This window comes from Mauremys mutica, chromosome 14, assembly GCF_020497125.1.
Source record: "Mauremys mutica isolate MM-2020 ecotype Southern chromosome 14, ASM2049712v1, whole genome shotgun sequence".
Taxonomy (NCBI): domain Eukaryota; kingdom Metazoa; phylum Chordata; order Testudines; family Geoemydidae; genus Mauremys; species Mauremys mutica.
The window spans coordinates 26,944,071-26,957,741 of NC_059085.1; the positions used below are offsets into that span (position 1 = coordinate 26,944,071).

Below are 13,671 nucleotides of genomic sequence, written 5' to 3' on the forward strand. Positions count from 1 at the left end.
CCTTTATTGCTCCAGAGGGAACTGTGGAGGCAGTCTCCTGGGGCAACTTTCGGTATGCCTTGCCGCCCATTCCCCTGCTCCCCCAGGTCCTGTGCAAGATTCACCAGGACTGAGCAACGGTCATACTGATAGCCCCTTTTCAGCCTCACCAATATTGGTTCATAGAACTCCTTTGTCTCTCCGCTCATCCCCCGCTCTGCCTCCATGCACATCCGGATTTCCTCACCCAGACATAGGTACATCTCCAGCACCCCACTCCACTCATGGCTTGGTATTTGAATGCAGCTCGCAAGTAAACAGAGCATGCTCTACCCTGGTGCACGAGGTCCTCATGCACAACAGAAGACTGTCTACCAGGGCCTGTTATCAAGCGAAATGGAAACCACCTGGGATCACTGCCACCATTACCCGCTGGACTCCATATCCATTGCTATTCTCTTTGAGCACCTTCTTCAACTCAAACTGTTGAGCTCACCCACAACTCCATATGGGTACATCTGGCGGCACTCAGTGCCTCCTTCCCTCCTGGTGGATGGCTGCTCTGTTCTCATGCACCTGACCACTGTTTCCTCAAAGGTCTGCTAAATGCCTTTCCACCAGTGCTCATGCTGATCCTTTCTTGGGACCTTAATGTTGCTCTCTCTGCTCTGACGAAGCCACACTTTGAACCCCTCATGATGTGCTTTCTCTCCCACCTCTCAATGACTGTGATCTTCTTGGTTGCCATTTTGTCAGCACAGCATGTTAACAGATTGGCAGCCATGATGGCTGTTCTCCCCCCCCACACACACACACCATCTTCCATAAGTACAAGGTCTCCTTAGACCTGCACCCCAAATTCATCCTTAAGGTAGTGTCCGCATTCCACCTCAACCAGTGCATCCGCCTCCTGGACTTCTATCCCAAACCTCCCACCTCCCACAGAGCCAGAACATTGCACTCTCTTGATGTCGGCCGTGCACTGGCTTTCTACCTCCAACACACCTGTGCCTTCTACACTTCATCCAGGCTCTTCATTGCCATTGCCAAACGTTGCAAGGAACAAGCCCTCTCCTCGCAATGCGTCTCCAAATAGATCTCTGTTGCATTTATGAATGCTACTCTCCAAGATACCTCCACCTCTTGAAGTCACAGATCACTCTACGTAGATGCATGCCATCACATTGGACTGCATCGCAGACATGCTGTGGCAGGACATTTGCTGAGCAGCTACATGGAGCACCGTCCACACCTTTACCTCTCACAAAATCATCACTCCAGCAGTGGCAGTGGATGCAGCTATGAGCCATGCTGTCTTGCAGTCTATAACTTCTTGCAAATCCTCAAACCCACCTCTATGCTGATCACTGCTTTCTACTCACCCATGTTTGGAATCCATATAGGGACCATAACTTGAAGAAGAAGTTACTTACCTGTAACTGTAGCTTCCACCCCACCATCAACCTCAGCCTGGACCAATCTACACGAGAGGTCCACTTCCTAGACACCACGGTGCAAATAAGTGATGGTCACATTAACACCACCCTATACCGAAAACAGACCGACCGCTATGCCTACCTTCATGCCTCCAGCTTTCATCCCGGGCACACCACAAGATCCATTGTCTACAGCCAAGCACTGAGGTACAACCGCATCTGCTCTAACCCCTCAGACAGAGACCAACACCTACAAAATCTCCACCAAGCATTCTCAAAACTACAGTACCCGCACGAGGAAATAAGGAAACAGATCAACAGAGCCAGACGTGTACCCAGAAGCCTCCTACTGCAAGACAAACCCAAGAAAGAAACCAACAGGACTCCACTGGCCATCGCATACAGTCCCCAGCTAAAACCCCTCCAACGCATCATCAGGGATCTACAACCCATCCTGGACAATGATCCCACACTTTCACAGGCCTTGGGTGGCAGGCCAGTCCTCGCCCACAGACAACCTGCCAACCTGAAGCATATTCTCACCAGTAACTGCACATCGCACCATAGTAGCTCTAGCTCAGGAACCAATCAATGCAAAAAACCTCGATGCCAACTCTGCCCACATATCTACACCAGCGACACCATCACAGGACCTAACCAGATCAGCCACACCATCACCGGCTCATTCACCTGCACGTCCACCAATGTAATATACGCCATCATATGCCAGCAATGCCCCTCTGCTATGTACATCGGCCAAACTGGACAGTCTCTACGGAAAAGGATAAATGGACACAAATCAGATATTAGGAATGGCAATATACAAAACCTGTAGAACACTTCAACCTCCCTGGCCACACAATAGCAGATCTTAAGGTGGCCATCCTGCAGCAAAAAAACTTCAGGACCAGACTTCGAAGAGAAACTGCTGAGCTTCAGTTCATCTGCAAATTTGACACCATCAGCTCAGGATTAAACAAAGACTGTGAATGGCTTGCCAACTACAGAACCAGTTTCTCCTCCTTGGGTTTTCACACCTCAACTGCTAGAACAGGGCCTCATCCTCCCTGATTGAACTAACCTCGTTATCTCTAGCTTGCTTCTTGCTTGCATATATATACCTGCCCCTGGAAATTTCCACTACTTGCATCCGACGAAGTGGGTATTCACCCACGAAAGCTCATGCTTCAAAACGTCTGTTAGTCTATAAGGTGCCACAGGATTCTTTGCTGCTTTTAGTAAAACAGTAAGGCCAGCTGGTTTATACTGATTATTTCCTACAGAATTATCACCTATTTAATGTCATCTGTAACGCCACATGGCACAGCATACAATTTGATCACTATGAGATACAGATCTCTGATTTCAGAAGTGAAAAATCTTAGAAATATATTTTAACACTAACTGATACAGATGGCTGTCTGGGTTTTTAGTTCTCTTGTTGTTCCTTTTCTTTATGTGGCTGGGTTTTATGTAGCTAAAACACCACTTTTCTATGGTATTGTTTGAAAAAATATTTTAAAACAAGTTCAAGTAAATTTTTGAGCCACAATGCAAAAGTGTCTGAACCACTAGGCTGATGCCATAAAGTATTTATCGTTCAGCTTCTGGATCAGCTACTTTAGTTGCAGGGATTGTGGCAGTAAAGGAAAGGGGGTGCTCCCAGTCCTCCCTGGACAGCTGTAGCCCCCTGATTGGTACCTAAATAATATTACCAAACACATCTACCAGGCCACTTGCAAAGTCCTGGGACTGAATGCAGATCATAGGTCTAATCCTGGCTTGGTGCACTGATACCATCTAATATCCAAGTGATGCCGTCAGATCTCATGTAGGGTGCTCTGGCCAGAAATCTGAGGAGGGTTATTTAAGTCGATGGTGAGTCGCTATGTCCTTATATTATTTTCCCTCTTACTCTATTTGGAAAGAGGTTGCTGCTCCAGTGCCAGCAATCCTTTTTCACTGGGTAACCTTTCACCTTCATACACACAGCCGATATTGATTCAAATAGTATATTGTTTGCTTGTTTTTAAATTCACTACTGGAAGCAAAAAAATATATTTTATTCTTCTGAGTTAAAAATACATCCTGCTTTTTGGAGGACTTCACTTTGTAGACAAAACATATTAATGAATTCCTGGTGCTGATCTTTTTCTCTGTCTTGTCTTTGGTTATGAATTAAATCTGTCATTCTGAAATAACAGATACAATAAAATACTCTTACTGCACCCACTGGGAATTACATGACTGTTTAGTGTTCTGGCGCTGGAGGGGACTCATGAGCAGCTAAAAATCCAGAATCTGTCCACTTGCTTTCGTCTCCAGTGGCTCATTTGCTTTCCCTAGAAGTTAAGGAAATCTTTAAAGGCTTTCAGGCTTTTGACTGGGACTTGGCATTAATTCTGGTGTGAACCACTATCATGCTAATTCAGTCAGGGACTTGTTTTAGTCAACATTATTTATGACTTTTGGATGCGGTATTTGTTTAACTGGCTGTACTGTCTAATAGCCAACTCTAACCTGTATGTTACAGCCTTTGTTATTTATTAGGATCTTGGATATTTTTTATTTTGGCTTTTTTACTGTATTTTAGTATACCATCTGAATGTAAATGATATTCAGAATAAAATGATTTGAACTAAAATAACATGCTTTCAAAGTAATAGCTTTTTGCATAAAAATGCAAAATGCACTCTGTCTAGTCCTAAGACCAACAGTTCACAATAAACTACATTATTTTTCTACCTATTAAACAGGCTTTAAATATAAAGTACTCTGAAATGAAAGCTAAACAAATTGAGTCTAATACTTGTTTTTCACTGGTGAGAGATATAGAGGGAAATCAACTCTAAGCTGTGCAAAAAATAGAAGAAAATTACTGGCTTCTTTCATAACTCATAGATTTCACAGCAGAAATATCCCTTTAATCATTAATTCTATTTGTATTAACTCCATATTATATTGTGCACTCTAGCCAAGATGCTTTTACTTATTCTTCATCATGAAATTTCTCTAATCTCAATGATTTCCAACATCTCTGGTTTGATTTTAAAACTCAAATAAACTCTTCAACTAATCAGCACTTTAATTGCACATATTATATACTTTCTAGGGCTAAAAATATGTATTTCAACATACTCATCAAAACAATCCGGGATGCCCAATCCTTTACATGCATAATTCCCATGTGCCTTTGGGAGCTTTTGGTATGTACAGAATGCGGGATTGGTCCCACATGGGAATATGCCATCACGTTTTCTGAGTTCCTTTAATACAATGCAAATTTTATTTCTGAGAGAATTTCACAGGATGAGAACTTCTTAAAGAATATTTTTATTAAATTTTACATATTAGAAATGTTTGACATATAGTGCAGCCTTTGTTCATGCAAGTATTTATGAATATGTTCAATAAGCTATAAAGTTACATTGTGAAGATACATAAAGGCACATAAAGTTTGTTTTAAAGGCCTAAAATGAGAGCTATACAGAGGAAAGGAGACACAGCAAAGAAGGAAAGGGAGGGAGGTGGAAGTGTGTCTCTAGGGTGGGCTCAGAGGGAGTTTTACCTTTGACCTCAGTGGCACCAGAATTAGGCCAACACTGAGTGACTTTGAAAATCTTACCCCTAGTTTCTAACCAGTTATAACTGGAGTAGTTCTCGCTGATCTGTTAAATGTAAGCCAAAAAGGGCAGGGTTTCCAAAGAAGGAACCTAAAATGTCCAGCCAGGTGCAAACAGGTAATTAAAAACTGAAAAGTGTATAATTTCTCCTATTCTTCGCCTGAGCACTCATGCTGTGCATGGGAAATTCAGGTGCCCATTTTTAAAACCTGATACACAGTGCCTGATTTTTAAAACCTGTGAAGTACAAGGCTATGCAAAAAAATTGTGTGCAGCTGTGTCTGATATGTATGCACAATTACTGTGTGTGCATGTCTAAGTTGTCCATTTGTGCATGCTGATGAAGTTTGTCTACTATATTAGATGGAGAATTATGCATGTACATAGTCTGTAATGTTCTTCTCTGTATAACAGCTGAATTGATACTGTGAGTATTGCCTCTCAAATTAACATAGCCACCTCCAAGACCTCAGAGAAACAGGAGTGGTTGGGCTACAAGATCTAGTGGAAGTCTAAATGAAAATATTAGATATTATTAGCTCATTCTCTCAATCCTCATCTGGTGTATTACTTGATCTTATTAGGTTTAGGCTTTTGTAATTTTACTGTTATGTCACCGCCATTGAACCCAAAAACATGCGAATTTTAAAAAATTATCCTGTTTGTAGTTAGGTGTCTGGGGGAGAGGGAGTGAGATAATAATTCTGTCTTTGTAACTGAAAGCTCTAAAATGTAATAGTAAAGATAAAACTATTTGGGCTGATAAGTCTGCTGCAATTTAGTGATTTTGCACGTGCTTTAGACCCCAATTCAGGAAAGCACTCAAGCATGTGTTTAATTCTCATGGACTTGAATGGGACTCAGAGTACATACCCTACACTGCAAAAAAAAAACCCAAACCCCTGCAGTAGCAAGTCTTAGGTCCAGGTCAACAGAGTTGGGCTTACTGGGGTTGCACTATGGGACTAAAAATAGCAGTGTAGACATTCCTGCTCAGGCTTTGAAACCGGGCAAAGCAGAGCAGGTCTCAGAGGCCTGAGTTCCAGCCCAAGAGGCAGTGTCTACACTGCTATTTTTAGATCCATAGCATGAGCCCAAGTCACTTGACTAGGTCTCTCAGACATGCTACCTAGAGTTTTTTGGCAGTGTAGACATACCCATAGTGTTCCATATGTCCACCCTCACTAGTATCTGAGCACCTTCCATGCAAAAATCACTAGACGCTTTGCTATTGGACTTCATGGAGTCCGTGGTTCATCTCTATTTTGGCGTGTAAACTCTGCTGCTTGTACATTTTTCTTTTCACCCTTGTTTAAGCCCTCCTTCCTGAATACCAATGCTTTCCTAAGTGAGGCCCTTAATGTGAAGTAGAAGACTCTAGTAAATAGTGAATTCTCTCAGATCCACACCAATTGGAGTACATTTTCTTTTTTTTATGTTCATTTTAAGGGACCTTTGTTTCCCTAATTTTATTTTTGCTGTTTAGTTCCTGTCAACAAGCAATACGAGATTATATATGTTGTAGATTTACACATTTAAGAAGTATTGTTTTCACTTTTTTGTTTTCAGTTCACAAACAGTTGTCAGTTCTTTAGCTAGGGTAATAAAATTAGGCAGCAAGCTAAAAAATTGCAGAAAGATCAAACATACTTGTATAAATTGTGAAATAAAACCCTTCACTTTATACCAACTTTGAGCTTTGGTTACTACAATGTGCAATTGCTGTCAAATATGACAATAAACGTATCATACTAATGGGGCAGACTTCCCCCTGCTGCAACGAACTCTGTGAAGGGGTCTAGCTAGAGCGGAAAAAATTGAGGGGTTCCCTGCAAATTTTCCCTTAAAGGGGAAGTGGTTTCAGATGCTGTTGAATTTGCAGAGGGCAAAGCCGCCTGATCCTGGGGATGACTCATGCCTCTTCTGATTTTCCATCCCCTTGGCAGCACAACTCCATCAGGAAATGTGCTGCTGCTGGTTGGATCCCTCTATAACTATTCATAAGCAGTCATGGATTCAAGCAGGACTAACTCCCACTTGGATGTCTGTGAGGTAGCAGGGGATGTGGTGCCACTAACTTGCCCCTGCCTTGTCCCCAAATTCCCTACGCCGTTGGCACTTCCTCTCTCTTTCTCCAGGTAGTGGGCAGAGATTCTGTAAGACAATCAATCCTAATAGTAACACTTTGCATCCAAGGATATTAAAGTACTTTACAAACAGTGAAATAAAGATTAGACATTGCAGATGTTTTCTATGTATTTTGTTTGATTAAATCTCCACATTTTGGATACTTAAACAACTGTATGGGATTTTTATAGATGAAAACTACTAGCATTTCAATTAAACCATATAAAAACGTAAGCATTATTTACCATATAGGAGAGTCTCTGCTACAAAACAAATGAATAGGAAATAGTAACCCTAGGATTTATGTGCTCTGAGTCTGGCAATTAGAATGCCATGCTCTGCAATTATTTATCCCTTTAATTTGATAAGTACTGCCGGCTTTAGAGTCGTGACTAGTGCTATACTACATTTCTACTGGATTAGCAGTGGCCTTTTATAAAATGACATCAATAATATTAAAATCTATACTAAAAATATAACTCCACGAGAGCGAGAATATGCTATTATCAATTCCAGTTAACGTATATATCAGTATCAAGGAGCATAAATGCTTTTTTGTTGTAATATATTTTGTGGTTGAGGAGAGTCTAATTCAGATGTAGAGCCATTCTTGTTTTGTTTCTTTGGGATCATCTTTTCTTGTGCAAGACGTAGAGGCACCTTTGGCCTTAACACGGAGGTTCCTGTTTACTTTGATTTTTTGTGGGTGATGATGGTTTCACATCACAGTAGCTAAAATCATATCCAGAAATAAAGTCCTTCTGAGAGATTTCATCTAAATATGATTCATAAACTCGGACAGTGCTCCACATGTTCTTCTTCTCCAGAGATTTATGCAAGAATTCTTTCATTCTCCGGTTCTCTTTGGAGGTAGATTCCCAAACTATTTCAAGTTCACCTTCCACTTCTCTGAAAGAACAAAAATAAAAAGAGGATGCTGATTTCAAAAATTCAAATTCAGTTAGTTTAAAAGTTCATTTGTACAGTATATGCCTTTAACATTTAACAAATAGTGTAATTGCATGATACACGTCTCCAAGTACCTAAAGTGTTTTGATTGAATTGGTCTCCATTGTGGTTAAAAAACACATTAAGTATTTAAAAAGGTTAGGAAGAGAGGATGTGATTAGAAGCAAGACATGAGTTCTGGGCTCATGCAATAACATATTGTAAGAAACACACTATTTTGCATCAGTCCTTCCCAGCACATGGTTATGGATCCCTCTCAAAGCACTAGCCTGTGATCAAAACAGTTCTTCCTTATTCCTCCACCATTTCTAGGGAACATCATGGGTCAATTTCTCCTGTTACACCAGTACAACTCCCCATTTAAGTCGCTGATAGTTGTACTTGCGTAAATGAAGGGAGAATTCAAGCCCATGTCTGCACTTATACTTGATTTTGCTCCTTCTCTGGACATCTATGAACATGGCACTTGTACTGTAGGGGAGAGAATAGAAACTCTATGGATGTTTAAAGAATCTGCCAGCAAAAGTCACTCATGCGGTGAGCTGATATTAACCCCCTTCTTTAGGCATCCAATAGCATCACCTGCAGAGCACACTTAGGGCAGGTCTACACTATGGGGGAAAATCGATATAAGATACGCAACTTCAGCTACGTGAATAACGTAGCTGAAGTCGAAGTATCTGATATCGAATTACTTACCGTCCTCACAGCGCGGGATCGACGTCTGCGGCTCCCCTTGTCGACTCCGCTACCGCCGTTCGCGTTGGTGGAGTTACGGAGTCGACATGAGCGCGTTCGGGGATCGATATATCGCGTCTAGATGAGACGCAATATATCGATCCCCGAGAAATCGATTGCTACCCGCCGATACGGCGGGTAGTGAAGACGTACCCTTAGCCCTGAGAATAGATCCCAGCTGCTCTTGAGCACCGATACATAGGCTTCCATCAAGCCACTTCTGACCGTTTCATTGCACATACTGCTTTTTTTTAAGTTGACTGGTTTTGGGGACAACTTAATCTAATGTTGACACTTTGATAAAATAACCCTTTGAACAAGCCATGATGATTATCTGCCACTTGCTCTAGGATGCTAAGCATGAGAAGCCTGGTAGATGGTATCTTTAGAATATCTCCATTACCAAGGAAAGGAGCTGACTTCTTCCTGCACTTCAGAGTTACCTCATTCACATACAACTACTCTCCAAGAGCTGCCTGACTGAATTTGACTCACTTCCCTTCTTGTCACATCTGCTGAGAACACACACAAAGTCTTGTCAGAAGGCAACTGAATGAAAATGGTTGTGATTTGATATCCGTTTGTACCTTAAGGCTTCCTCTGGTCTTGTACAGTGGCTGGCTTTTATAACTGCACTGTGGTTTTTATTTGGCATTATATGCTTTTGGATAGGCTCACAACCTACTAGCTTAATGAAAAGCAGGTGGCTCTCTTCTATTCCCTGTATATCCATGTGGTCTCAGATTAATGCATTCTAGATCAGCCTGTAAATAAAAGAATAAGTTGGCATAAATACTGATGTGTGAAAGTTAGAATCCTTGTATTTGAGTGTAGGATTTTTTAAATTTTGTGATAAAGATCTGTGTGACTTCCAGCTGATAAAGCATATGGCCAGCTGCAATATGGCAATAAATGTGTTTCAGCATCATAATACTTTATTGTACTACTCAATTGTGCATCTATCTACATGCCCATATGCTGATATGCAATGCCATTCTCAGATGCTCTGAATTTTTCTTTTTGGATCCAATGGTCATTTTAAATCTACACCACCTCTCTCTCAAACATACATACATGCAGCATGTATATACCATTCACACACACAAGCCTTAAATCCACTCTTGAAATCCCTTCACTAGTTTTCTCTTGCCTTCCAAACCAAGGCACTATGTTATCCTTCCCTGCCTACAGCTCTACCCTTTTTAATCTCTTTTGCTCCCCTTGCTCTGCCATGCCTCTCTTCTCACTGCGTCATTTCTATGTTTCTTACACTCTTGTCTCTGTTTTCTTCCACTCCATCCTTTGTATTTGGAACTTCAGAAATGGGTGAAATCATCTTAGTGAAAATGACTCTTGTACTGTGTAGATCTGTTGTAGGCCCTGCTCATTATTCAGCCAGGTAGGTAAAAAAGAGAAGCTTATTGACATTTGTAGGAACTTCACACTGCATGACAAAGATATTCAGGAGGGGGACTAAGACTACAGGGAAAGAGGATCCTGGATACTTACTACATTCCCAACAGTATTGAACCAGGGCGAGAAAATGCAAAATTTAAGAGCTGGAAGGGATTCAAAGAGTGCTAGCTGCTTAGAAAGGCAGAATGTTACATTATTTACATGAGACAGATTTTAAGAACTAGACAATGTTAAAAACCTTGTTTTAATAAGATAATGCTGCTTTCCATCCCAAATTAGACAATGAAACCCACTTCAAAAGCAGGAACCTAAACAGTAACCAGCAGTGCTGAAGAAAACCGTGAAACTGAAACAATCAAGGCTACATGAGACTTTATTTTTTTTAAAGAACTGCTTCTGGAAGTACAGTCTGACCCGACCCCATTGGTGGATAAATATACAGAATAGAAGGTGAAGAGAGTGGGGCTGTCTCTGAGGTACAGCAGAAGTTTCAACAGGACCATTATTGTGTCCTTTCTGTTGCTTTTATGAGAGATTGAGTCCACCTCAGAATGGAAATAAAATTAGTGTTTTATGGATTGTTGCATCAAGACCTTTCTTAGCCTTTCCAGGTAAATGCAGGTATTTGCATATGCTGAATGCTAGTTGCAGTCCTCTCTCCTGCTGAAATGCAAGCTGCACTACAGCGAATACTTAATGTGAGTAGCATGCAGTTGGGTCTTTTTGGATGAGAACTTAATAAACAAGATTGTGTGTGACTATTTTTCATACCGTTAGGCAGAAACCTGTGTCTCCCTTTGTGTGCTCTCTGAATGAGGTAAATGTGCATGGCCCTCCTCTACTTATGAAATCTCTTGGTACTTTTTGGAATGTCCTTTGCCAAATTTCTCTTTGCTGTTGTGCAGAAGACTGTGTGCTGGCTTTCTCTAGCGGTGGTTGCATTTCAGTGTTTGTATAGAAGAAGCTAAGTATTGTTACATTCCTTTAGTATGACAGGCCTTATAGTGTAGAAATGTGAAACATTAATAAATAACTGACCTGACACTACTCAGGGTGGGGAGAATAGCACATCTTAAATATTTTTTATTTTCTCCCTCAAACTCTCTGTAGCCACTTGGCCCAAAACTGACTTAGAATTAAAACTGTGTGTTAAAAGGGGGTTTATGAATTCATTCTGGTATAGGGGGGTGCCAAGTGTTTAAAAAAATCCTCCTCTGACTCTTCCAGTCTCTCTGGAGCACACATGGAAGCCTTTATTCCTACTGAAGGGGATTTCTGGAGAGTAGATGCTGTCCCTATACCACAGAGAGCAATGTAAAACAAGCCTTGAAATGCACCTTTTCATATCTCAATTATTTTGCGAGATTGTGTTAATTGTGAACTAAGCCAAAAATGAAGGTTGTATGGAGAGATTTGAAGGCTGGAAATCATTCCTGTGTCTCAAGGATAGGGAAAGTGTTCCAGATAAAATGCTTTAACAAATCTCATTAAGCAGGTATCTCCTTCTTAAATATTTAATCCTTGAGCCCTGCAGGAAGTTGTGGGGAGAGAGTGTGAGAGAGAAAGAGAGAATAAATTGTGCCTTTGTTATCTTTTGTAGCAAACTGGTCAACAGAGGGGATGCCCCATATCTACAAAATAAATTGCAGCACACTGTTTTTGAGAGACTATTTGTGAGTGAATGAAAACCCAGCTAGTTTTGGGAACCAGGTAAGTGAGCTGCCATCAGGGCAATGTTCTGCTTGATGCATAATTTCCAGAGGCTTATCACCTCCTGACATTTGTATGGAGAGGGTCGTTCCTCCCCCCCCGTCTATTTAGATAATACATGGCAGTTGTATAGTCAGAATCTGGACTGCTGAATCTTTGACGAGAGAGAGAAAGGCTTGGCAAGCTCTGTAAATTTGCTGTAGCTTCAGGACATTAATGTGAAGCCTCACTTCCTGGTCTGTCTGTATTCCTTGCACCCATGAACTATTCAGGTGAGCACCTCAGCCTATTGTAGAATTGTTGGTTACAACTGTCTTCATTGCAAGGGGACTGGAAAAGGTGCGTGTGTGTGGGGAGATTCCTACACTGTCCTGGTCCATCCACCATTCCACAGAATGCAAGACTACAGGAGCAACTTGGACCAGCTTGTCCAGATGATGCCTGCTTGGCCGGTAAATGGACTTTAGCCATGCTTATAGAGGACAAACTTGGGAGTCCCGCATGCATGGTCATATATTTGCATGCCGCCATGTGACCTAGCAACCTGAGGTATACTTGGGCTGTGGTGGATGGGTGAGACCTGCAGCCAAAGATTTTAGTGTATTATCCATTTTATTGTGTGATGTTATAATTAATCAATATGTTACATTACATATATTCATTGTATGTTAATAAGAGTTAATTTGTAGGGTTATAAGAGTATAAGATTGATCAGTATTTAGAGGAACCAAGTATTAGTCATGAGTAAGACAAGCTGAAACACAAAAACGTGTAGGTTGAGGCCTGAAAGACTTCAGCTTAGCTATTTTAGGCCTTGGAGGCAAGAATTATGACATATATGACCGAGGAATAGCCCAATGCCCTAACATTATGGGAAAAGGGGTACCAAATGATAATATTGCGCAAAATTACCCGGAAGATTAATATTAGATCATAAAAATACTGTAAAGGCGCATCTTGTCTCAGCCATGTATCTTAACCAAGGGATACAAGTTGTGTGTCAATGCTAGTGAGAACAAAGGGAACTTACACAGCCTAGAAAACTGGGGTTGCTTAAGTTTCCGGGGGGGACAGACCAATAAGAGAGTGTGGGAGGGGGCTCAGGCCTGGGGGTTGAGGTCCGGGAGGGGGTGTGGGCTCCAGGCTGCGCTTACCTCAGGCGGCTCCCCAGAAGTGGCGACATCTGCTTCTGGGTCCCAGGCAAAGGCACACCTAGGTGGCTCTGCGCGCTGCCTCACCCACAGCATTTCCTGGCCAATGGGAGCTGTGCAGCAGGCACTCATGGCAGGGCAGCATTTGGAACCCCCCTGGCCATCCCTGTGCCTAGGACCCAGCGGGAGATGTCGCCATTTCCAGGGAGCTGCACTGAGCCAGGTAGGGAGCCTGCCAGCCCCATCCCAGCTGGACACCTGGGAACCCTACAATATTGGAACAAATGGCGTCCCGATCATACATCGGTCAGGACACAGGACAGAGAGTTAAATATCAGGACAGTCCCAATTTTATAAGGACATCTGGTCACCCTAGAGGGACCCTACAAGAGAAAGATTGACCTCTCCTTCTCCATGAAGAGGAGTGCAAGTCCAAAGGTCTGTTCGAACTCTCTGCCATAGTAACAGTTGACTATGCATGGACAGAATGATCTGGTGCAAGTGCTGAGGTAGGCCTCTGGC

The 13,671-nt window shown here is 41.9% G+C and overlaps 2 protein-coding genes across 4 annotated transcripts in view; one reads left to right on the plus strand and one right to left on the minus strand.

The window, feature by feature from the left end:
• The window catches only part of TDRD12 (tudor domain containing 12), a 246,959-nt gene that overhangs the window by 215,913 nt on the left and 17,375 nt on the right, over nucleotides 1-13,671 (plus strand). The window lies entirely within an intron of this gene.
• CEP89 (centrosomal protein 89) overlaps nucleotides 5,919-13,671 on the minus strand; it is a 120,741-nt gene continuing 112,988 nt past the window's right edge. For 2 of the 3 annotated variants that reach the window (XM_044987032.1, XM_044987031.1), the window contains one exon: nucleotides 5,919-8,074. In XM_044987032.1, the coding sequence (XP_044842967.1) occupies nucleotides 7,834-8,074 (241 nt within the window). In that variant the 3' untranslated portion in view covers nucleotides 5,919-7,833. Of the gene's footprint in view, nucleotides 8,075-9,459; nucleotides 9,637-13,671 lie in introns of all 3 variants that reach the window. The other variant, XR_006573406.1, reaches the window with a different exon arrangement.